Genomic DNA, 26,890 nt, shown 5'->3' with positions numbered 1-26,890 from the left:
TGATTTCAACTTTATTTTTGCAGTACAATATTATCCATAATTTTAAAAAGAGATCTGAGAAGTTGCTGTTACTGTGTAGGTGAGAAAAGTAGCGGCTACCTATTCCCATGAAGCATGATGTTGTAATTTAGTCAGTCATTCTCTCAAATTGTACAAGTATTAATATTTTAGAATAAATTGTAATGAATATATTTTAAAAAAGATAAAATGCAGATTGTTTTAAATGTAAAATTATTTGTAGGCAATATAGACCATAGATGGTTCATGGGATGAGTAGTTCATTTACTCTAAGATGTTAAATACAGTCTTTTAAAGTGATGTTTTGCTTTGAATAGGTCACTGTTGTGCCTTTGTCAGTTTCTTGTAAGAACATTCATTTTATAAGAACAGCAGGTGTTTTGTGTATGGTTAATTTATTTAACGTGCTTTACATAATTTATAAGACTGATCACATGGAGAAATGCTCTTTGTATTTAATATAACTACTCATATACAACAACATAGCAATACATATTTATATAAGACATTTATATATATTTGTAATTGCATGAAAGTAAATCCTACAGCCAGAAACAACAGATTTTGGAAAACATTTTAAAAGAAATAATGTTAATATTTTACCCAGTTAATCTATTCCACCCTTAAATATTGTTTTTTAAAAAAAAGTGAACCTTGAACCAGAATATATGTAACATGCAAAAGTTAAATATCACAGCGTTTCAAGAATTCTTAGATAAGTGCAGGAATTCACAGAGGCATGAGTTTGAGTGCGATGAGAGACGAGCATTTTCTCAGGGTCGGTCAGGCCTGGTGTAGAGGGAGTCAAGGGTTAATACTTTAAACCATTTTAAGACGGAAAATATTTCTGTGGCTTGTAAATATGTTAAGGAAAGGAGCTGTTGTGGATGAATCTTTAAAAGCAAAGAAAAAGTGGCATCATTTAATTGCATGTGGAATGAGGCAGAGTCAGACAGAAATAGGGTTTTTTGGTCCACTGGAGAAGATATTTTCATAGTTTCTTCAACACCAATGTTGGTCTCATCTTTTTTTTTGTGTATGTGTGTGTGTGTGTGTGTGTGTTAAGTTCAATAAACCATTTACCCTAACTAAAGTATATTTCTCCATTTTGAGAATTAATCTGAAAAAAAAAAAAAAAATCTCATGAATTTTCATAACTTGTTCTTTATTTTCTGCTGTTGAGCATCAACTCACCTTTCTCAAACCTGTCAGGTTTCACCTCCTCCTGCGACCTGCTGTCACTGCCAAAGGATGGACATGATTAAAGGTTACAGGACTTTCACCAAAGCAAGATACATATTGACAAATATGTTTTCATGGAAATTACCACTGATCTGATGTTTGATTCTTGTTCTCTAAAATCACCTTCTTACCTACAACAGGCACCGAGTCTTCACTCTCCCCGGCAGAGTTTTGGGCAGTTACGACAATGTGACCACTGCTGAAATTGGTAACAGAGCAGAGGAGCTGTGAGGTCTTGCAGAGATTCGTCCTACCAGAGGAAGCAACCCCATACACAGTGTAGTTTTTAGCAAATAGAGACTCGTTCCATGCCACTACCGCTGATGATGCAGAGAACGTCACATTTAGAGGGGCACAAGGCACTGGGGGAAGGAAACATGAACAGATGAGTTATGGATGTTTTTGCATTTTAAGAATCTTCATTTCCCATTTAAGTATGGTAAGAAGATGGTACTGTGGTGACTGAACATTATGCACCTGTGGTTCCAGTGACAGCAGGAGACTTGTCACTTGTGGCGGCAGAGTTCCTCGCACTGATGGTTGCGCTGTAGGTGGAGCCACATGGGAGAGGCACTTCGAAGAATGTGCGACTTGTCCAATAGGAGGTGATGTCAAAGAGTGCTTGGTCGTTGCCCTGAATGCTGCCCGTGAGTGCCAGGAGGTATTCAGAATTAGGACAATTCACAGTAGACCAAGACGCCCTCAAGATCTGAGTATCATTTACTACTGTACGAGGGACAACCCTAAATCCAGCTGGAGGACATGGAGCTGAGGGAAAGAGGTGAACAAGACTTAAAACCTGTTTTCCCAGTTGGGATCCAAAAGCAGCAGAACCAAAATGTCACTTATATCGGTCTTCACAATGAATTTGCCAACACCAAATACTAGGGATGGACAAATCTCACTGTCCAGCCTTAACCCTAATCAAATGCACCTAACCCAGCTCATCATTGTCTTCAGGATTACTAGAAAGCTACAGGCACTTGTTAGGCTTTCATGTTTGATCTGAAGCCAAGTTGGATTCTCTTCTTCTAGATGCCCTTTTTCATGTTATATCCGATTCGTAGACACATTCTTAATGCAAGTAACTGCTAACCAAATTGATGAAGTAGTGATTCGGATCTGCAAATTGGGTCAAATTTCTTACTAATGGACAACCATACAAGAGTGGACTTGAACTGTTCTCTAGACCTTTGTTTTAAAGCAAATTGAGGTGTGGTTCTTTTGGTACAGAAAACGTGCCAATAAATTGAACCAAAATTTTAAGTCCACTCCAAAAGCAGTAGTTTGAAACGCCCTTGGTTAGCATGTGAAATACAAGCAGATCAGTTCAAAGGAAGCAGATTATTGTGACGTGAGGATGACTGTACCTGCTCCCTTAGTTTGAGGTTCACTCAAGGAGCTGTTGCAGAAGCCATCTGTTGCCTGCACTGTAAAGTTGTACACAGTGCCGCACACTAAGCCCTCCAGAGTACAAGATGTGTGTGTGGTTTCACAGTAGGCTGTTGTGCCGGTTTCTGACTGAGCAAGTCCCATGTAGGCCACCGTCCCTGTACTCCCCACCCAGGACAAAGAGGCACTACTACTGTTCCCGCACTGTACGGTTGCAGTTAAGTTGGCTGGACCACACGGCACCAGAATAAACACATGGCAATAATTATTTACACAATTTATAAACCTTGCTCACAGAATTTAAAGGAAAATAGTTTGTGTTCTCTTACCTGTTTTGATGGTGACGTTAGCACTGGGCAGGCTGGTGCAGTTCTCATTACTGGCTAAAATGGACACTTCATAGATGTTGCTGCAATGCAGATCGGTTAGCGTGCAGTTATTGTCCGAGGTATTGCACGTCTTCAAGTCTCCATTTCTGCCAACTGCAGTAAGCAGGTACGACTGTGCCACATATGATGGGTTCCATGACACAAACACATCCTTTGACTGACAGTCTGTATCGGCCTGTACTGATGAGGGCTGACAGGGTGCTGCAGATGATCAAATGAAGAAATGAGAACAACCTGAATATTAATGTAATGAAAGCAAATCTAACATGGATAGATCTGTAGATCAGGGGTATCCAGTCCTGCTCCTGGAGGTCTACCTTCCTTTGAGTTTAGCTAACCTTATATCATCAAGGTCTGTGTGATTACTAGGAACTTCCAGGCAGAAACTAAACTCCACTGGAAGGTTGTCCTCCATGAGATTGTACAACTCATGAATGGTGTGTATGCACAAATTGGGCATAAAAATGTGCGTACACTGTTTTCCCCGCACATATCTGGATTTATCTAAAAAAATGACGTCTGTCTATGGAGGGTCAGAAAGCTCTCAGATTTCATCAAAAATATCTTGTGTTCTGAAAATTAACAAAGGTCTTACAGGTTTGGAATGACATGAGGGTGACTAATTAATGACACAATTTTCATTTTTTGGTGAATTAACCCTTTAACTAGAAAAGTCCCACAATGCAGATGTTGTAGTGTATAGTACTGTTGTTAGAATTAGTGTTTCTGGGCGGTTGCTAAGTGACTAGAAAATAAGTCAAAAAAGCCTATCCCCAGGTGTCCATGATATCGTGGTCCCTAGGTTTGACCCAAGTCCCTTCTTAAATTCGAAGAAAATAGTTTTGTTTTGTTTTTTTATCTACTGGGTAAAAATTTTAAGTCACATCACCTAAGAAAGTAATAGCGGACCTCTTTAAAGGGCGAATTCCCAACCCCAAGTTGGAGCAATAAAAATAGTAATGGTTGCTTATGTATAGTTATTGATTTCTAATGGATTGCTTTCTAAAATAAACATCATATTGGTATAATATTAATGATTGGCGTAATATCAATGATTGTACCAGTTCTGATCTTGTAGGGTGGGCTGCGGAGGCTGCTGCATTTGTTGGCCGAAGCAGCCACAATGATAGTGTACTCCTTGTCGCACTGCACATTGGTTAGGTTGCAGGAAGAAGCGGAGCTATTGCAGGAAAGGATGGAAAGGTCTTGATCCTCTGCTGTGGCAAAGTAGAGAGAATTTCCTCTCCAAGCTTTTTGCCATTGTACCATGATAACAGAACTGTGGCATTCAGCCACCACCACGATGGATGACAAGGCACAAGGTGCTGGAGAGAGATATAATACATACTTTAAGGCTGAGATACACTTAGTCTCAGATAAAAGGGCTAAACCTGTCTACCGCTGGTGTACTTACCTGTCTCCAGCTGAAAGCTGCTGCTGGGTGGGCTCACGCATGCAGCATTTGAGGCAGTGACGTGAAAGGTGTAGCTCCTTCCACAGCCTAGGTCAGGTACATTACAGGTGGAGTTTGAGCTGCTACAGGTGGAATTGAGACCGTCCTCCCCTACAGCCAGCACTGTGTAAGACTCTGCACCATTAGCTACATCCCATGATACCCATGCAGAGTTAGTGACACAGTCCACAGTACCGTTGACCCCCTGCGGAATACATGGAGCTGTAAAGAGAAGAAGTCAGACATGAAGTGCATTAGGTTAATATAGCTATTGAAATCTGTTTGAGAATGTATTCTTGTGTTAGTGTCCAACCTGAGGCGATGGAATGGTCACTGCTTGGTTGACTCTGACAGCCGCCTCTCAGTGCCACCACACTGAGGTTGAATCTCTCTCCACAGGGCAGATGGGTGATGGAGCACTGAGTGTTTGTGCTGTTACATGAGGAGATCACACCAGTGCTCTCAGACTCAAGTTCAACTTTGAACAGGCTGGCGTCCACTGCTGGGTTCCAACTCACCAGCACAGACCCTGAATCACACTGCACAATGGCAGATACGTTCTGGGGGGCACATGGAGCTGAGAAAAGAGAAAGAAGGAACCAGGATGTTATTGAAGGGTGGGGCTGTACTAACTACATCAGCAGGAAACTATAAGGTAAGCCAGTATAGCAACGATGGTGTGCTTCTTGCCACAATGCTACATCAAGTTAGCATGCCGCTCATGTCACGTGCAAAAAGTTAGTCATAGAAGTCTTAAACATATAGTAGCTTATTTATTTCTAAAGAAGGTTGAATCTTACAAAACATTTCCTTTTCATATTTTGCCTCAGAAATAAGACAATAAAATTAAATTTTCAAAACTTTTGCATGGTGGCATTTTAACTAAGGAGAATTTCTTTTAAAATTAATGTACAAAAAATTCCTGTTCGCATAATGCGATGTTTTACTTTCAACAGATTATTTTGTGGTTCCCCTAACTATATTATTAAACCTTTTTAATCATATAACATATTTAACAATAAAATATAGATACTTAACCATTTAAATAATGTTATATTTTCGTATTTTCTTCTTTGATTTTGGTGTGAGAAGTGTTTTGCATATGGTCTTTAAATACTTCATTAGATTTACCTTTATGTCAGAGAGTGGATGGAAAATGATCAAATTAAATTACAACTGCTGTTGCTGACAGAAACCTCCAGTGAAATATATATGACAACAAAAAATACAATATGGTGCTTTTATATATTTGATGGTTAATTAAGTTGAACTGAAGTGTTCAGATCTCTTATGTAATTATCTGCTTCAAGATGAGACTACTGGTTTTGAATAGGACTAAAACATTAAATACCAAGACATACAGTTGTCTTTTCTTGATAAAGTAAGTAAAATCTTCACACACATACCTGTCTGCACCTGAGACATAGTGCTCTTCACGCCTCCACAGCCATGGGCCAGTGAGTAGACAGAGACGTTATAAATCTGGCCACACTGCAGCTCCTGCAGATCACAGGAGGCAGTGGTGGTGTTACAAGAGTAGGAATGACCATCATTAGACACGGCCACAGCCATGTAAGACTCCGCCCCGTTTGCTTGCACCCATGACACAGACACAACACCACCACTGATGTCGCAATGCAAAGACGTCTGCACATTACTAGGTGCACATGGAGCTGAAAGAGAGCAAGAACAGCAAGGACATTTGTTATTAGTGTTAATAATCATACACATTTGTTATTAGTGTTAATAATCATACACCTGCATGGTCATTGGAATATCCCACATTCGACTTGAAATCAGATACAGGATTAAATCTTGGCTTTTCTGTGATCAGCTGCACAATAGAATCAGCAGACTCACCTGACTTCAGCATGAGGTGTGTGTTGATGTTGTCACATACTCCATCCAAGGCAGTGACAGTAACGTTATAGCTCTGGCCACAGCGCATGCCAGCTAATGCACAACTTTGGTCGGAGCTGGTGCAGTCGATGCGATGTCCATCAGAACCAACAGCCTGGACTGTGTGACGTGTGACGTTATCACTGAGCTCCCAACTTACAACAGCAGAGTTGGTGTCACAGTCGAGCTGGGCGCTAGCATTCTGTGGCTTACAGGGCACTGAAGTGAAATTAAATATTAACAGTTATCATAATTAACAAAATAATAAATTTAGTACTTAAGGCCAGTAAAAGTAACTGCTACGAATTTAATTAAACATTAATTTCAGTAATTTTGGGAACCACATTTCTAAATAATGAACATCAAAAAAATTCTTTCACCCTAAAAATAAAAAAAAAATTAAAAATTAATACATTCATTCCTACAAATTTAATAAAACACTATCTAGATGTGTTTTTTACCATTAAGAACAAAAAAATATAATTTAAATTCATTTTTTTTACCCTTAAGAACAAAAAATAATTAATAATTAAAATAATAAACAAAGTCATATATGTATCATTGTACTAAAATACACTGTTCAAAGGTTTGGGGTCAGATCTGTTTGGGCAAATTTCTTTTCAAAAGTGACAATTATATTTCACATGAATACAGAACTTTCTAACCATCAAAAAAAAATAATAAAAATAAAAATAAACAAAAACATTTGCTAATCATCATAATAAAAATATTAGAATGGTTTCTAACAGATCATGTAGCACTGAAGGCTGGAGTAATGGCAGCTTTGCTATCATAGGATTAAATTACATTTTAGAATATATTAAAATAGAAAGTGTTAAGTTATTTTAAATCTTAATAATATTTCACAATGTTATGATTTTTACTGTATTTTTGATCAAATAAATGCAGCCTTAGTGAGCATAAGGGACTTCTTTCAAAAGCATAAAATGGTACTGACCCCAAACTGTTGAGCTGCATTTATGGTGGATGGTATTTTTTGTTTTTCAGGTACAGGTACCTGTACTCAGCATGACTGGTTGACTCGGTGCAGTGCTGCAGGTCCCGTCAGTGCCGCTGACAGTTAGACTATAGTTCATCCCACAGAGCAGATCTGAGAAGACACATGCTGTTCCAGTGCTGTTACACACTGAGGCGTAGCCACCACTAGTCTGAGCAACCGCAGCATAGGAAATGGCCCCTAAGCTTGGGGCCCAGGAGATGGATACAGCTCCAGTCGTACAGTTAACACTGCCCTGCACGTGAGTAGGTACACATGGCACTGCAAAGAAAAAAGGTTGGAGAAAGACTAAATTAAATCGTTTAAACTTTAACACTAGGTATTAAACTTCTGCATATAATTCAGAATTATTTATAGAATTTATAATTCATTATATATCAAATCTATTTAAAGGAAATTTAAGATTAAAGTTTGAAAATCCCCAATTAAAAAAAAATAAAAAATCTCACTGAATTTCTGACTTAATAATATTTGCATAATGAATTGTAATTTGTTTTCTATCTTACATCTATTTGCATGCTTAGTTGTAATTAATCTTTTTTTTTCAAACAGAGATAAAGGCAGAGAGCAGAGGATATGAAACTGGAGACTATACCGGTGTTTATTGGTAAGATGGAGCTTCCTGACGTGTTGCATTGTTGGTTTACTGCAATAACGCTGACATTGTACGAGGAGCTGCAGTGCAGTGTTTGCAGTCTGCACTCCTGCGCTGTTGTGTTACAGGCAGTCACTGGACCCTCAGGTCCCTTGGCGACCACCAGGTAAGACGCCGCCCCGCGGCTGATGTTCCACCTTATATTTATGAAGTTAAACATACAGTCCAGCTCAGATACGACGTTCTGAGGAACACATGGAACTAGAGGAGAACAGAACAGGAAAAGCATTTGAGATCTGTGATATGGGTCATTCTCAACAGACTGTATAAAGAGTCAAGCCATCAGTGTTTCTGTATTACCTGAAGACAGGTAAGCAGGTGAACTCGGTACACTTCTGCATTGTCTGTTGATTGCTCTGACTGTGACCTGGTACTGTTTACCGCAGAACAGCTCTGATAAGTGGCCACTGGTGATGTTGGTACTGAATGCCAGCGTGTTCCCGTCTTCATTCACTGCTACCACCTCATATGTCTCAGCTCCAGCACTGGAAGCCCAGCTCAGAGAGCCCACCCCTGTGCCACAGTCCAGGATGGACGACAAAGCTTGAGGAACACATGGGGCTAAAGAGGCAGAAAACATAGCACAGATTTAAAAACTCCCCTGACGTTTGTTTGCAAACACAATAATGGAATATGCCAGAGTATTGTGAAAGATCATAAAGTGCCTTTTATTTCAAATAATATTTAGTTTGTAACCCTAACCCTAACTTGAGGAAATGTGTTTACTAAAAATATTAATTGAAAATGCATAGTTTGTGTGGTTTAAATGAGTTGATTTATCACACATGAATATATAAATTTAGATAGATAGATAGATAGATAGACAGATAGACAGATAGATAGATAGATAGATAGATAGATAGATAGATAGATAGATAGATAGATAGATAGATAGATAGATAGATAGAACAGTACATATATAAATGCAAGTGTCAGGTGAATGCTTCTTGCTTTGATCTTTTCTTATTTTTTTATCTAATGCAATCTTCTATCTAATACATAGTCATACATTTGTTTTAGTTTTTTTTAATTTAACTATCATGAAATGATAAGTATGTAATGTTAGTCTTAAACTACTTAAATTCATCCTACAGAATAGATGCAGACTGCTGGTACATTCATCTATAGAGTGTCTGGTCTTACCCATGTGTATGGTGGTGCTGTTGCTGCGTGCGCTCGTGCAGCGGCTATCATTGGCAGTGACTGTAACGTTATAGATTTCACCGCAGTGCAGGTCCTCCCAGGTGCAGCTGGTCCCATTAGTAACACACAGGTGTGTGTGTCCATCCTCACCCACTGCTGTGGCAGTGTACATGTTCGCCCCATCACTTGGGCCCCAGCTGACAGAACCCAACTGATTGTCACACTCGAAATATGTCACGAGATTAAGGGGCGTGCAGGGCGCTGGATCACAACACACATTACAAAGGAAGGTTAACTCATTTCCTACCATTCTCATTCAAATAACAGAATTATTTGCAATGAATTCTCTTTTTTATAATAACAGGAAATTGCATACTGCCTTTGTGTGTTTAAGGATGTGGATTTTTGTTTAGTGCACAGCAGGTTTATGTCTAATTTCAGGGACATACCGAGTCTGAAAACCGCAGGAATGCTCAGTGGGCTGTCGCAGGTATCGCTATTTGCTTGGACAGACACGTTGTAGCTTTGTCCACAGAGCAGTGACACAGACAGGTTAGTAGAAGTAGTGTTAAAGTCGACGAAATATCCCAGACTCCCTGTTGCCATCACAATGTAGAATGACGCTCCTTTGGCTTTTGACCAGTCAAGCGCCACCGTCTCGCTGTCACATGACACGTGAGCAGACACATTCTCTGGTTTGCAAGGATCTGGAGAAGTTCAGGGCGATTGTTATTTTGCAGCATTGTATAAAGTTATTTTTTAATCATTTAAATAAATAAAATATTAGAAGTAAAAGATATTAACAATAAAAATAAATATACAAACATGTTGTTATTATATATATATTATTATATGTTTAATGATAACAATATTTAAATAAAATATGAATTAGAAAAATAAAAAGTATTAACAATAAAAAATTAATATACAAATGATATAATTATTTATAATAATTTTAAATACTGGGTAATAAGGCACAGAGAGTGAGAAGGGGTGTGTCTAAAAATATTAACAATAAAATACAAAAATTATAACTAACTAATAAAAATAAATATATCAACTTCTTCATATTATTATTATTATTATATCTGTAATAATATTAATATTGGTAATACTTTATATTATTAATAACAATAATTAAATAAAATATTAATTATAAAAATATGAACGTAAAATATATACAACCATTATTATTATATCTATTGTAATAATTATTCGTTATTTATATAATATATTATTATTAATTATAATAACAGTTAAAATGAATTGTAAAAATTAAATATTAACAAATTAAATAAATATGCAAATGCATTTTATTATTATTATTAATAGTAATAAAATACATGTTAAATAAATTATTAAAATACATTTTTATTAGCATTATTATAAGTAGTATTAATAATAATTATTATCATCATCATCATTAATAATAATAATAATAATAATTTTCTGATTAAAGACCCAAGATGAGATATCTGAGGATTTTTTACTCTGCATACTGCTGTACCTGTAGTGAGGTATACAGGTGCGCTGGCGTCGCTTTGGCAGTGGCCTCTGTAGGCGGTGACAGTGAATGTGAAGGTCTCTCCACAGCCCAGAGTAGGGAAGGAACAAACAGAGCTTGTGGAGTTACAGAGCTGGTATTCTCCTGCTGCACTGATGGCTCGGGCGACGTAGTAATCAACTACTTCTCTCTCTTCCCAAGACATCACAGACATTTTGTTACCACACAGTTTATCGACGACTGGCTGCAGTGGTACACAGGGTCCTGCAGGGTGGTCACAGAAAAGTTGGACCCTAATTAGTATACTTCATCTTTTAACGCTTTCTACACATTATGCTTTGCAAACTCACTGGACAGGAATGTGACATTGGTGGTGGAGGTCGTTTGGCACTGCTGGTTCGTAGAGCTGAAGGTGAGGTTAAATTGCTGTCCACACTGCAGGGAGGAGATGTTACAGTGGTTCTGACTGGTTGAGCAGGAGACTGTTTGACCTTCTGACCCCAAAGCGGTCACAGAGTAATTCTCCGCACCAGCAATAGCACTCCAAGACACTAGAACTGAATCTGTGCAGTCCATCATGGCAGACACACTGGTGGACAGACATGGTGCTGAAAAATACAGAAGTATAATTAATAAATTGTATTTTAAAGTATAATATAATAGTAATAGTATATTTGAAAAACATAATACCAGTCAAAAGTTTGGAATTATATATATATATATATATATAAACACACACACACATAATTTTTTATTCTGGTAATGGCAAAGTAGAATTCTCAGCTTCAGAATTCTTCAGAAATCCCCTCAATATGCTGATTTGGTGATCAGTTATTAATAATGGTTCTTATTAACCATACATACACTACCATTAAGAACTTTGAAGTAAGTAAGACTTTTAAAAAATGTATACATTTCAGCAAGGATGCATTAAATTGATCAAAAGTCTCAGGAAAGACATTTATAATATTAAAAGGTTTCTATTTCAAATAAAGGATGTTCATCTAACTTTTTTCTTCATCAAAATGGTTTTCACAAAAAATATTAAGCAGCAAAAATGGTTTTCAACATTGATAATAAGAAGAAATGTTTTTGAGCAACAAATCAACATATCAGGATGATTTCTGAAAAATCATGTGACACTGAAGACTGGAGTAATGATGTTGAAAATTCAGCTTTGCATCACAGGAATAACATGTTAAAACATATTCCAATAGAAAACTGTTATTTTTAAATTGTAATAATAATTGTAATTTTACTGTGTTTTTGATTAAAGGATTCTTCTTTCAAAAAATTTATATATATATATATATAATATATAGATATATATATATATATATATATCATTAAAGTGGATTTTTCAATATATATATAAATATATATTCCAAACTGTAGTCTAGTAGTGTCTTTAGTCTTTTAACACAGTTATATAATATTAAAGTGGATTTTTCATGAAATATATGGTTCTAAATAAAACATATTTAAACAATGTACACATGCAATAAATCATGAAAAATAAGACCAGAAACATGGTTAGTTCTGGTATAAGTTAGACTTCAGCCTTTGGTACTAGAGAAATCTGCTGTGACAGGAAAAATTATTTTTGTTTCATCACAATATTGTTTGTTTTTATTAGTTTTTTTACAGACCTGATGTCATGTTGACCCCAGTGCTGTCAGAGCTGTTGAACACCTCACCAATGGCACGGACTCTGACATAGTACACTGTTCCACAGGTGAGATCAGGTACACTGCAGTATGTATGATTTGTCCAACAGGAAGTGGAATGACCATTTCCGCCTTCCAGGAATGCAACATATCCCACTGCCAGCTGACTAGGCTCCCAGGAGACAGCAGCACTGAGGGTTGCGCAGTTTAGGCTAGCTTTGACATTTTGAGGAGGACAGGGTTCTGGAACGACATGAAGTAAATGACACTGATTCAAGATGCACATCATGCAGTTTTTGAATGACATGAGGGTGAGTAAATAATGACAGATTTTCATTTTGGGTGAACATTCCTTTGAAATCAGTGGTCACATGACTGACCTGTCTTGATAGGATCAGAGGTCACAGTGTCACTGCAGACACTGTTGTGAGCCGTCACACTGATGTTGTAGATCTGGTCACAGTCCAGGTGTGGGAAGGTGCAGCTCGTGTTAGAGGTCTCACAGGTCACTGTTAGGCCCTCGAGGGTCACAGCGTCTGCTGTGAAGTTGGGGCCACCTTTAGTGACGTCCCAGGACAGCAGAGCAGTGGAAGGACTGTAGTGCACTGTCAGATGCTGAGGAACACATGGACCTGTAGTGATATGATCACTGATATGAGTTTTATACATTTATGTAGAAGATGTACATATGTACAAGATACATATTTTATCTAAAAAACATATAATGCATATTGTGTCACATTTCTAGATAATCTCAATATCCTGTTATAAATTGTAATTTAAATTGTTTTCAATTTAAATTTATTTACAGTTAAGTAAAATTAATACAAAAAAATATGATGGGAGATTACCATGTTTATTCAAAAAGTTAAACTATAGCCTTATGTGCACATTCTGTAGTACAATTATGTCTGACTTTAATATATGTAATGTTTTAAATTATTTTTATATTAAAAATTATATTTTATTATATAATTATTTTTATTTTATATTAACATTATATAAATATATTTTATATTGAGTAAAATTATTTTTAAAAATGTTCAGCTATGAATGATATATACACTACCAGTCAAAAGTTTTTGTACAGTAATATTTTTAATGTTTTTAAAGAATTCTCTTCAGCTCACCAAGCCTGCATTTATTTAATCCAAAATACTGCAAAATAAGTAATATTGTGTCATATTTTTACCATTTAAAATGTTTTCTGTTTGAATATATTTAACGTAATTTATTCCTGTGATCAAAACTACATTTTCAGCATCATTACTCCAGGCTTAAGTGTCACATGATCCTTCAGAAATCATTCTAATATGCTGATTTGCTGTTTAAGAAACATTTTTTTCAGGACTCTTGATGAATAATATTATATCACAATATTATTTCACAATAATATTGTTTTTTTCTGTATTTTGGATCAAATTAATTTTGATCTTGGTTTGGTGAGCAGAAGAGAATTCTTTAAAAATCTTACTGTTCAAAAACTTTTGACTGGTAGTGTACATAAAATGGTTGAATGGAGCAGTCTATTTCAATCAAGCAGAAATACGCTGGCAGAACCAAATCGTTTACAAAACCGATTTAACAGTCTCAGCTAAAAAACTTCAATCACAAGCAAATCAGATTGACTAAACCTCACCTGTGATCAGGGAGCCAGTCATCTGTGCACTGGCATTGCACGTGTATCCCAAACTCTGTACTTTCACCGTATACTCATTGCCACACTGCAGGTCGCTCAGCTCACAGTGCGTGATGGAGCTGTTGGATGTGCAGCTAGCCCTGTTGTCCACCGGTGCCAAGGCAGAGACAGCGTATCCCTGAGAACCTGCACCGTACTGCCATGACACAGTGGCTGTACCCAGCTGACAATCCAACACTGCCCTGATGGAGCTGGCTGCGCAGGGAACTATGGGTAAAAGCAGGAGAGACTCTGAGAATCTATTTTACATTATATATATATATATATATATATATATACACACACACATATTTTGCAGTGTATATAAAATATAGAGTATATAGACAAGTATTTGTATGTGTTTCTATGTACCTGAGTCAGTGTTCACAGTAGCACTGGGAGGGCTGCTGCACAGACTGTCTGACGCTGTCACATTGACGTGGTACAGCTGACCACAGCTGAGACCTGTCACGTTACACTGTGAGCCTGTAGACTGGCAGGTGGTGGACAGTCCATTGCTGTCCTGCAAGGTGGCTGTGTAGTACTGTCCTCCTGCACTAGGTGTCCATGATACAACTAAAGATTTTGTGACACAGTCCACGGTGGGCAGGACATTACTTGGGGTGCAGGGCACTAGAACACAAGAAGCGAGGTAAAACTTAAGTGTTAATTAATTCAGTGCCTTTCTTTTGCAGTTTATGGTTTTTATTAGACTTTATTGAATTTGATAAACTAAAGTGTTTAACTAAATAAATACAATCTTCAGCTTTAAAAAGAATCATGATATGAAATATGAAACAAACCTGCTTGAACTTGAACAGGCGCACTGTTCCCACTGCTGCAGTTGCTGCCTTTTGCCTTCACTGTGATCGTGTAAGACTCTCCACAGGTCAAAGTTGACAGGTCACAGGAAGTGGATGGTGAGGTGCAGTTAGCTGAAAGGCCATTAGCACTGCTGGCTGTCACTGTGTAAAGCTCCGCCCCTTGGCTGCTCCCCCAGGTTACTGTTGCTATGTTGCTGCTGCAGCTTACAGTGGCCGAAACATTTTGTGGTACACAAGGACCTGGAGAAATTATAGAAAACAAAATGAGTACATGGTTGACTTGTTATTTTAAAGGAATATTCAGAGACCTGCTTGCATGCTAGATAAGTAGTGCTGTTAAATGATTAATCGCATCCAAAATAATCATGCTCGATAATTATTTCTTCTTATTATTAATGTTGTAAATGGTTGTTCTGCTTGATAATTTTGTGGAAATTATGTTTAAAGTAGCATTTAATTAAAATATAATTTTTTGGTAACATTATAAATGTCTTTACTGTCACTTCAATGTCTGTAAATTTAATGCATCCTTGCTTGATAAAAGTATGCATTTTTCTGACCCCAGATTTTTGAATGATTATGTTCAAAATGACAGGAATTCATTTCTCTTACCTGTTATGACAGGTGATCCAGTGCCTGCAGAGCTGTTGCAGGAATGTCCCTTTGCCACTACTTTAACGGTGCATGTCTGTCCACATGCCATGTTAGTGATGTCACATCCTGTTTCATTGGTACTGCAGATGTACGTCTGTCCATTAGAGCATTCCATTGTCGTCATAAAGGACAGAGCTCCATTGCCGCCGGACCAAGACACACTCGCTGTGTTGCTGCCACAGTTCATTATGGACTGGATATTCAGTGGAGGGCATGGGGCTGAAGAGAAGAGAAAATAATGCCATTTAAAGGTGAATGTTAAGTATATAATTTCTGCAACACTAGAAGCATTAAACACATTTTTAAAAGTAACTAGATTTTAATCAGTTTTATTTATTTATTTTTTATCTGGGTAGTGCTGTGGTGTTGCTATATGGCATTCATGAAATACAAACAATAATAGCATTTTGACATCATCATGTGGCATGACAGATCGCTGTAGCCGCTGCGTTCATGTGGCAAGTGTGAAAGCAATCATGCCTTCCTCTTTACCTCTAGTTATAAGCATGAAATAAACAAGAATGATAATCAGAAAATATGTTGAAAAAAAAATACAGATTTCTAAAATATACCAGTGTTTCGAACTGCAAAAAATAAAGCCGCTTGAAAACATAGTGTAATGTTACCTTAGCAAAGTCATTCAGTGTCTGTAGCTTGATAGTTTGCAAGAAAAAAACTCTAGAGAAGAGCATTGTGTGAAATATGTGTACTCTATATTATATATTCATTGTATATTACCTGTTAGTGATGTCATAATTACTTTAACAGATTAATTTAAGACATAAATTATGTCATGCAACAAGCTGTTATGATAGCCATGTTTAAATGATTGTATTTAAACAAGGGATTTGAGTAAAAAAAATGTTATGTAATTATATTATTGGAAAGTTGCCTTATGTACAATTTAAATGTTTGAGTACAACTCAGATTTGAGTGTTGATCATTATATCTATAAATGAATAGCAATCCAATTTAATAATTTGTTACATTTTTGTTGTTAATTTTAATATTAAACATTTTAGTGATGTACCAAGTGAAAGTGTTCCCTGCATAGTTTACAGCTTTATTTGAGAGAAAATTTTGAATATTTCAAATTAACCTGATATCAAAGCAGAATCTGTATTAAATTGAATTGAGCGCTTGTGAATAAGAATCTAATTATGAAATCTGTGTCAATATCCAGCCCTACACTCAAATAGAAATATCTGCTAGCAACTAATAGTGATTAAGCTGTGATTTAGTAAAAAAAAAGATTATTTCTTTGTTTTACGAAAGTATCTTTCCAAAGAATCTGTCTTTCCTTCTTTACAGTGTCTTCCATTGTATGGATAAACTAGGTTTTGTTACCTGTCTCTCTCTGCAGTGTGTTACTAGCAGCACTTGTGCATTGGCCTTGCGTTGCATTCACAGTGAACGTGTACGTCTGTCCACACTGCAGTCCATCCACCACACATGCACCATTGTTGAAGACACCACAGCCCAGCTGTTCACCTTGAGTGCTCACTGCGCTGACCGAAAATGCACCTAGACTCAACCCTGAACTAGACCAGTTCACCACAGCAGACCTTGAGCTACAGTTCAGAGCCACATCATTCAGAACTGGCACACATGGAGCTGAAAGTGAGGGTAAAGAAGGGTGAAAGGAAACAGATTATTAAATATGAAAGTGCATTAGCAAAAATTGAGTTTAATGACTATCATTATGGTAATATTATTTTTAATACAATTCCTGATTCCTAACCTGTAATGAAGGAGTACTCTGTGCTGGATTTGCTAGTACAGTTGTTTTGGGTAGCAGTGATAGTGACGTTGTATTGGCTGCCACATTGCAGGTGGGCAAGAGTGCAGTTCAAGTTTGTTGTGTTACACTCCACACCACTAGAGGGCCCCAATGGGCCAATGGCCTTTGCTGTGTAATGAACCCCGGAAATGGCCAAGGAGCTCCAAGACACCAAGATTGTGTTAGTAGAGCAATCCAAAACAGCAGCGACAGAAGTAGGTGGACAGGGGGCTAAAGAGGAAACAGAAACACATATGCTGAGAATATTATTCTGCATGTCTCCAGTAGTAAGCATTTCACTCTTAAAGGGATAGTTCACTCCAAAATGAAAGTTACCCCATGAATTACTCACCCTCAAGCCATCCTAGGTGAATTTGACTTTCTGCTTTCAGATGAATTCATTAATTCATATTGGCTCTTCCAAGCTTTATAATGGCAGTGAATGGGGGGGGGGGGGGGGGTCGAGATTTTAAATGCCCAAAAAAGTGCATCCATCCATCATAAAAAGTACTCCACGTGATTCCGATGGGGTTGCGTTTGTGTAAGAAAAATATCTATATTTATAACTTAAGCCATTAACTGTCGTACGCATTTACAAGATAGTGGCATTCCAGCGGATGATGTAGGATGAAAGTAGCATAAGCTCCAGTGGGAAGTGATTAAAGCGGAAGCGCAGGGGAGAGAGCTAAACAAAATGTACAAAAGTACAAAATGAGGATATGTAAATAAAAATGTCAGAGGATTTCGATAGAAGCCAAGAGGAGACTGGTTTTCCTTTGCTGTAAACAAAACTTGGTTCTCGCAGGACTAACATATTCTCACTGGAGCTTAAGCTATGCCTATGTCATCTGCTGCAACACCACTCTCTCGATAATACGCATTTGACAGTTAGCGTAAACTAGAGATTAAGGTTTATAAAGTTTTAAATATGAATATTTTTCTTATCAACCCCCATTCACTGTCTAAAGCTTGTAAGAGCCAGGACATTTTTTAATATAACTATGGCTTGACGGATGGCTTGAGGGTGAGTAAATCATGGGTAATTTTCATTTTTGGGTGAACTATCCCTTAAAGTCAACATGAAACTGTATTTGCAAACCGTTTCACTTCAGTATTGTGACATAACCTAAAGTTTAAGAAATGTAGAGTGTGGCTTTTGATATGAGGAACAAGGTGCTGGAACCACCATGAATATTGAGGGTACAACATCCCCTCCAAAAATTAGATATGGCTAGATTGTTCCTCACAATATTTGATGTTCTTGATGCTGCTCTGCGGCACTCCATTATGCATACTGTTCTTTTGTCAAATTCTGCTGTTTTAAATTGAAAATATTGTGATTCATGTAAATCGTAATTAAATTTGATGTGACAAGAAAGATTAATGGAGCTGTTTTTGACATATTAGACGTATGATTGAGAGCAATTGTGTGCATATTTATTTAGAATGGAGGCCTTCAGTTTGTTCAAATGTTACTGTACCTGCTGTGACCTGACTGATCGCACTGACATTGGAGCTACAGCCGTTGGCCTCTGCAACCACAGTGATATTGTACGTCTGCCCACAGCCGAGTGCAGGGATGGTGCAGGAGGTGGAGGTGGAGTTACACACCAGGGTCTTGTCTGTAGATTTTGCTTGAGCATAGTAGATCTGCGCCCCTTTACTCGACTGCCAGCTAATTTGAACATCACCTGTTTGACAGTCTAAGTGCTGACTGACCACAGACTGAGGAGCACAGGGTGCTGGGAGACAAAGTATCACTTTAGCATGTTTAAAAGAATATTCTAGGTTAAAAACAAATCTTTCTCGGCAGAATCTTTTGTGTGCTGTCAAGTACATTTAATATGTGAAGTACTGTCGTCAAAGCACTTGAATTATTCAGTAAAAATGTTCTTTTTTTTAGCAACATTCAAATTTCAAGTGCTATAGAGAATAATATTGTGAACTATAGTTTAAACGGTTTGGATTTAAACACTACAAACTTGCAGTATGCAAAATACAATTTTAGAGAAAATACTTACCAGTATTGATGCGACGCACTTCACTACGTTGCCCAGTGCAGTCCACACTCATAGCTGTGACTGACACGTTGTACGCCTGACCACATGCCAGGCCTCTGATGTCACAGGAAGTGCTGCTGGAGTTACAGGTTAGCGTATGTCCAATATCATCTACTGCTGTTACTGTATAGTATGAAACAATGCCACTAGATGCTGCCCAGGAAACAGATGCAGTGTCCGACCCACAGGATAATGACACATTGACTTGAGTGGGAACACATGGAGCTGGAAAGGAAAAGATGCATGCACAAAATCAGAACATTTTAGCACAATGGATCATTTGATGCCAGAAGAATCACCAAATTAGAGTTTAATCTAAATGCACTATGTGTTGTTATTTTATGTTATACCTGAGTCAAGAGTGACCAAGGTTTTAGAAGAGGTTGAACAGGTCTGGCCGTGTCCTGTAACACTGATGTTATAGTGCTGACCACACGGCAGTGAACTGATGCTGCAGGAGGAGCCGTTGGTGAAGCAGCTGTGCTGTTGGGTGTCCTGAAAAGACTGCAGTGTTGCATCGAAACTTAGTGACCCATTGCCTGGTGTCCAAGAAATGAGTGCTGAGTTGGAGCTGCAGTCTAGACTGGCTTGAATGCCAGTGTTGTTGCATGGTGCTGCAACATGACAAAAATGTTAACACCTCAAACTGCAGTATATCTTTTTACATTTACTGAATGGTGCTTGCCATGCAAAAACTGCTAAGATGTTGTTATATGGTTGCTAGGATGTTCTGGGTGGTTGCTAATAGTTCTGGAAAACTATTTTGTTGCTGCAATCTTTAATTATCACTTATGAGCTAGAGTTCAATACCTGAGGCAAGTTTGACAAGCTGGCTAGCCGGGCCCATGCAGTCACCATTCATGCCCATGACTGTGATGGAATATTCCTGGCCGCACTGCAGGTTTGGGATATCACAGCTTGTGACAGTGTTGTTGCAGGATGTCTTGTACCCTTGGTTGCCTTCTGCCTTTACCAAGTACCAAGTGGCACCAAGGGCACTGTGCCAGGTGATGGAAGCAATGTTGGATGTACAGTTTAGAGCAGCAGCGACATTGGTGGGAATGCAGGGAGCGAGAAGAGAAGAGGGAGTAATATGAAAATATAGGCTATATAAAAATTATTTATATAAAAATACACTACTCTTCAAAACTTTAAGGGTTAGTAAAATGTTTCTGAAAGAAGTTTATGCTTATGCTCCCCAAGGCTGAATTAATTTAATGAAAACCACAATTTAAAAAATGTGATATTGTGAAATATTATTTAGTTAATTTAAAATAACTGTTTTCTATTTGAATATATTTTAAAATTACATGTATTCCTGTGATGTCAAAGCAGAGTTTTCAGCTGCCATTATTCTTTCAATGTCACATTATCCTTCAGATATCATTCTAATATGCTGATTTGGTACACAAGAAAAATGTCTCATCAGTTTTAAAAACAGTTGTTCTGCTCAATATTTTTGCAGAAACAAAGGTACAATTTTTCAGAAATTTCTTTCAGATGAGTAGAAAATTCATAAGGTCATTTATTCAGTGTTGTGTCCTTACTTAATAATTATTGATTTCTTTCCTTAAAATCTTACTGACCCTAAACGTTTGAACGGTAGTGTATTATTATAATTCTTTTATTATTTATTATTGCAATACATGTGGATCCCGTATATATATACATACATATATATATATGTGTGTGTGTGTGTGTGTGTGTGTGTGTGTGTGTGTGTATTATGTATAGAATTGGATAAAATAAACCACCAAATGCCTTTTTTTCTATCTATGCATTGAAATTCATATATCTAATGTATTTAAGGACCACATTTTCTGTACATGTTGTTATGAATCACTGAAATTAGCAAATGTTAATGAGAGCTGACACCTGTTTCCACTACAGCTTTAGGTTGAGAGCTGCTGTTGCAGGTGGCACCATCAGCTTGGACAGTCACATTTAGTCTCATCCCACACGGCAGAGAGGTCAGCTGACAGGAAGTCCCCAAAGAGTGACAAGAAGCTAAGCGTTGCTGCTGCCCATCTGTTGCCATTGCTGTGTACCCATTAGCTCCCGCACTAGCAGCCCATGTCACGTTGGCCGAGTTGGTGTCACACTGGAGCACAGTTGTGATGTTTTGAGGGTCGCAGGGAGCTAAAGGAGATACATAGTCAGTTTCAAAGGTCTGTTATTTCTGTGCAAACACGCATGCATGCTCACATGACTGTTACCTGACTGTATCTGAATGGGTGTGGATGGCAGACTTCCACATTGACCATCATCCCTTGTGACTGTGACGCTGTAGTTCATTCCGCAGAGCAGGTTTGCGAATGTGCAGTTGTTAGAGCTGGAGCTGCAATTAACTGTGGGCCCATGTTCATCCTGCAGTACTGCTGTGTACAGACTCCCAGTCTGAAGGGCCTGCCAACTTACGATTGCGTGATTTGCTGCACAGTCTCTAGTGACCCCCACGCTGACCGGAGCACATGGAGCTACAATGGAGAATGTATCAGATTTACTTGGTATATAGCAAAAATTAATTTGTTTTTACTTTTATATAAAAGTATAAAAACAGTAAAACACTTTTGTCAAATATTTTAGAGAAATGAATTTGCTAGTGAAATATGCAATTCCTTTTTGGCTTAAAGGGACAGTTTAAACCAAATTTAAATTCATATTAATATATAAAATGTTAAGTATGAGATTTTTTAAAAAGATAAAATTACCATTTTGTAACATTTTTTTGTTGTCATGTTATTTTTATATTTTAAACATCTGGGCCCCTTTATTCATCCTCTCTTATTGTTTTATTTTACATTTTGAAAGTATGTCCCTTTTTCTTTATCCTTTTTTATACATTTTAAATATCTGGCCACTTTTATTCATCCCATTTTATTTTTTGATTTTAATTATTTGTTATATTACATTTTAAATATCTCATCTCTTTTAATTGTCCTGTTTTATTTTTTATTTTACTTTTTTATCTGGGCCTTTGTATTAATTATTTTAAACTTTATATATCTAACCTTTTATTCATACCATTTTATTTTTTATTTTATAATATTATTTTTTACATTTTAAATATCTGGCTTCTTTTATTCATCCCCTTTTATGTTTTATTTTACGTATTATTTAATTTTACATTTTAGATGTCCGTTGTCATTTAATACCTACCTTTTTTGTGTGTGTGTTTTTTTTTACACATAATACATTTATATAATAAAAACTTTACACAGTTTTTATTATATAAATATATTGTACACGTTTATAAATGTATTTTTGTATTTTTAAATATGTGGCCCTTTTTATTTATTCCTTTTCATCATCATTATTACACTTTTTTTATTTAATTATTTGTTCCCTTTTATTTTTTGCTTTAGATCTTTTTTTTAGTCTCTGGTCCCTTTTGCTCATCCCTTTTTATTTTTAACTTTTTGTTTTACATTTTAAATGTAAGTCCCCTTTTCATCATCCTCTTTTCTTTTTGGTTATTTGCATTTTAAATATTTGACCCCTTTTATTTATTTATTTATTTATTTATGTTTTATTATCTGGCCCCCGTTCCCCCTTTTTTATTTTAGATTTCACATTATTTTATAAATAATATTAGATAAAGAAATTAATTTTAAATATCTAGCAATTTCTATTCATACAACTTTTTGTATTTTACTTGATCAATAATTTTGCATTTTAAATATCTGGCCCATTTTATTCATTCTTTTTGATCATCTGTGCAGCTACCTGTCTGCAGGGTGATATGTTGACTCTCAGAACTGTTGCATTTCAGGTTAGTTGACAAGACAAACACATCATACTCCTCGCCGCATCGCAGGTCTGGAAATGTGCATTCTGCCGCCATTGCAGCACAGGTGTGAACTGTGCCATCCACGTGCGTCGCCATTCCGATGTAGAAGATCGCACCATTGGCATAGTTCCATGTAAGAGAGGCGGAGTCTGAACTACAGGTCTCCACAGCAGACACGTTCTGAGGTATGCAGGGAACTACAGTGGGAGGATAAAGAGACATCGTGTATAGTATCATCATCTAATACTATGCCACAGTACTTTGTTGTAAGTGCATATTCTTATACCACTATATATACTGCAATTTAAAGAATACCATTGTATTACCACAATACCCAGAATCACTCACCTGTCTCTGCCACATCTCCCAGCACAGAATCAGTAGTGCATTCACTATTTTTAGCAACAATCCACACGCTCAGGCTCTCTCCGCAATCCAGATCTGTTAGCGTGCAGCTTGTGTTTGCAGACGTACAGTTGTAGAAATCTTTACGATTACCGCGCGCCTCCACAATGTAGGCCTCGGCTCCTGTGGCCTCATCCCAAGTAATGATGGCACTGCTGATGCTATTACAGTTTGCAATCGTGTAGATGTTCTGCGGCAAACATGGGGCTCATGGGTAAGGAGACAGAGGGGGCCAAAATTAAGATTTATATTTAAAACAAGTCAAGACACTTTATATAGTGCTTCAAACAATACAGATTGTTTCAAATGAGCTTCAGATTAATAAACAGGAAAATAACAGTTAATGTTGTAGTTTAATCCAGCTCCGAAGTAGCAAATTTTTTCACCTAAAGTCAGTTCAAAGTTGATTCAGTTCAGTTCAATAACAGTGTTGATATTGGAGAGTTGGTGTCATAATCCACTTTAATTCAATTCAAATAATGTTCCCATCCAATAGTGTTAGTGCTGTTAAATTGATAATATAATTGTCTTTTAAATTGCTTCTAAACCCAAACAAACACACAAACACGAACAACTGCAAAATTTTGTGTCCCATGGAAAATCTTTTTTTTTTTTTTACCAAAATGACCAACTCACCTGTTTTGACCACTACACCCTCTGTGTTTCCACTGTTGCAGTCTAGTCCTCCGGAGTAGATGGCGCTGACGTAGAAGCTGTAGGTTTGACCACAGACAGTGTCTGTGAAATAACAGGAGGTTTCCACAGTGACGCATTCAGTTACCAGGCCATCCGAGTCCACAGCAATGGCGAAGTAATAAGCCGTGTTGTTGGTGGGCTCCCACGAGAACAAGATGACATTAGTGGAGCACTCGCGGTACACTTTTGCCGCTTTGGGTGGGCATGGTGCTGTTAGTTTGAGAGAAGGGGAAAAGAAATGCATTTGCTGATGAAATATACAATTCCTTTTTGGTTTTAAGGGACAGTTCACCCAGAAATGAAAGCCCTTATCATTTACTCACCCTCGTATTGTTTGAAACCTGTTTGACTTATTTTCTTCAAATGCAAAAGGAGATACTTTCAAAAATAACCGCTGTTCTGTCTACGCAATGAAAGTAAATAGGGTCTAAAACAAACAACACTGGACCCCATTGACTCATTTTATGGACAAAATCACTCCAAAATATCTTCTGCAGAAGAAAGACGTGATAGACATGAGGTTGATTAATGATGACAGAGTTTTCATTTTTGGGTGGAGAGTAGATAAAAACAACCTGAGAAAGATAACCTTAGAGAAGGCAGGTAGATTTACTAACTTAAGGGCTTAGTAAGGACTCTGCCACCTGATACTGCATGACCTTCCAGAAAAATATCTGCCTCAATAGAACGTAAAGCCCATTTAATCTACATGACAGGAATTCCTGGATGTGCTCCCCCTCAGACTTGCTACACCACGACAGGATTTCCTGCTCACCTCCCAGAGGACTGGATCAGGTGTGAGCATTACCACTGAGAAAAGACATTTTTACCTGTCTCAAAGATGTAGCTGCCGTTGGAAGTGCTTTCACAGGTATTGATGGCTGTAATCCATACGGCGAACCGTTCTCCACAGATCAGATTCGAGATCTGGCAGGTGGTGTTGGTGGAGGTGCAGTTGAGTGACCGGCCTTGACCATCTGTAATGACGGCACGGTACGACGTGGCACCAAATACCGCACCCCAACTAACCGTTGCCGTAGAAGTAATACAGCTGTACTCCGCAGAGATGGAGGAAACTGTTGCAATGGCTGAGATAAACAAGAAGTCATATGTTATAGATCTGCATATCCAGATGCTGCAAAAACCAGCATTGGTTTCTAGGCTTGGTTTATGCTTAGTATTTATTCTGGACTAGAATCTGGCCTTTTTTTTTTAAAGGAAGTCTTGGTTATGCAAGTCTAGAAGCATCCGAAACACATCAAGGCATAAATCTACTGCTTTATGATTTCATTCAAAGGTTTCACTCTGAAATGTTCTATTTCTTCTTGACTTACTGGAAGTTGTGTAGGTGACATTATTGAACTCTCCTGGTTCAAGGAACATGTTGATAGATGCAACCCCTATTGTGTATGTTGTACACGGCTCCAGGTTTAAGATATTCACAGCGGTACCAGTGACGTTCTTAAGAACCGGGGGAAATCCCGGCTTGTTATTGGCCATCACTGAAAGCTGGTAAAGCAGGACACCTGAGACGGTGTTCCATGTTACGCGAGCCGAGCTCTGTGTTAATTCGCTCACGGCCACATTATCTGGTGGCTGCACCACTGTGGAACAATAATATTTTCTAATAGTCAATTATAGAAAGGCAAGATTACATTGACAGGTTAGCAGAGCTGCTGTAATGAAAATAGCACAAAACTGGAAAGAACTGAGTAGACTTACATGTTCTGATGGTTCTGACAAGGCTCTTGGCGCCAAGTCCTGCGGAATTGGCGGAATAAATGTAACAGCTGTACGAGGTGGCTTGCTGGAGGTTGTCTATCTGTCCACTTAGCGAGGTGAATGTGAGGTTATGAGTCTCAGGATGGAAAGTTCCATTCACCACCAAAATGTATTTGTCAGCTCCTTGCGCACTGGCCCACTCAAACCTGATCGAGGTGCTTGATATTGCCTTTGAATATGTTATTTGTGAGGTGGCAGGAACTGCACGCACAAATTAAATTAATTTAATTAAAAATGTAACAAGTTCAGAAATTGAATAAGATCTGTGTGGGTCAATTACTTACTTGTCTGTGCTGTCTGGGAGTCGATGCATGCTACATAATCGAGCACAAACACTTTAAAAGTCACTAGATAAATTTGTCCCGGTCTTAAGCCTTGGACCAGTCGCTCCACAGTGGACACAGGGAGTGTAATAGTGATAGGTGCTGTGTTGTTTGCATTCACAGCCCTGACATCCAGAATATAGTTTGTCGCTCCTGTAAAATAGTTCCATTTTACAAGGAGAGATGATGCAGTTGGTGATGATACTGATGTTATGTTACAGCCTGGAGGAGACAAAAACATTTTTTTTTAGGTATTTTATAATACTTTAATATAGTCACTTTAAATTCTAATAGTGTGTATTAATACTATATATTTAAGTTAATACATTTCTAAAGATTTTATTGGTTAATTTTGCTATTTAGTTAAAAAAAATCTCTGTAAATTAAAACCATTTAATGAACTGTGGTACATAATTTTACATAGTATTAATATTCTTAATACTACTACTTATTACTAAAATAAATATTAAATACTTACTTGCAGCAGCTTCTTTAACCTTAGGACAAATACAAATATG

The 26,890-nt window shown here is 37.5% G+C and overlaps 1 protein-coding gene across 1 annotated transcript; it reads right to left on the bottom strand.

Annotated features, from left to right (window-relative positions):
* Positions 1–660: 660 nt before the first annotated feature.
* On the bottom strand, positions 661–26,890 carry fndc7rs1 (fibronectin type III domain containing 7, related sequence 1). The gene is made up of 41 exons (XM_042718910.1): positions 26,851–26,890; positions 26,334–26,594; positions 25,990–26,250; positions 25,602–25,871; positions 25,098–25,355; positions 24,208–24,477; positions 23,515–23,778; positions 23,103–23,363; positions 21,593–21,853; positions 21,253–21,515; positions 20,187–20,448; positions 19,727–19,990; positions 19,338–19,601; positions 18,798–19,058; positions 17,278–17,547; positions 16,884–17,150; positions 15,495–15,755; positions 14,862–15,122; positions 14,431–14,691; positions 14,020–14,286; positions 12,761–13,012; positions 12,363–12,623; positions 11,064–11,321; positions 10,717–10,977; positions 9,659–9,916; positions 9,210–9,470; positions 8,367–8,627; positions 8,007–8,267; positions 7,412–7,672; positions 6,355–6,612; positions 5,901–6,167; positions 4,808–5,071; positions 4,456–4,716; positions 4,103–4,366; positions 2,982–3,242; positions 2,631–2,894; positions 1,738–2,028; positions 1,392–1,622; positions 1,213–1,259; positions 1,102–1,138; positions 661–807 (listed from the first exon to the last, which is right to left on the bottom strand). Exons 4-39 carry the CDS (start codon positions 25,765–25,767, stop codon positions 1,234–1,236), a joined length of 9,102 nt encoding a protein of 3,033 aa, XP_042574844.1. The 5' UTR covers positions 25,768–25,871; positions 25,990–26,250; positions 26,334–26,594; positions 26,851–26,890; the 3' UTR covers positions 661–807; positions 1,102–1,138; positions 1,213–1,233.

The sequence above is a fragment of the Cyprinus carpio genome, chromosome B2 (genome assembly GCF_018340385.1).
Source record: "Cyprinus carpio isolate SPL01 chromosome B2, ASM1834038v1, whole genome shotgun sequence".
Classification (NCBI taxonomy): domain Eukaryota; kingdom Metazoa; phylum Chordata; class Actinopteri; order Cypriniformes; family Cyprinidae; genus Cyprinus; species Cyprinus carpio.
Note: the sequence above shows the minus strand (reverse complement) of the source record. Positions and strands in the feature narration are given on the sequence as shown.

Coding starts and splice junctions, on each gene's coding strand:
- fndc7rs1 (XM_042718910.1), bottom strand. CDS start 25,767: ATGGCCAATAACAAGCCGGGATTTCCCCCGGTTCTTAAGAACGTCACT. Junction 23,364..23,514: donor GGGAGATGTGGCAGAGACAG/GTGAGTGATTCT, acceptor CTCCCACTGTAG/TTCCCTGCATACCTCAGAAC. Junction 10,978..11,063: donor CAATGTCACATTCCTGTCCA/GTGAGTTTGCAA, acceptor ACCACCCTGCAG/GACCCTGTGTACCACTGCAG.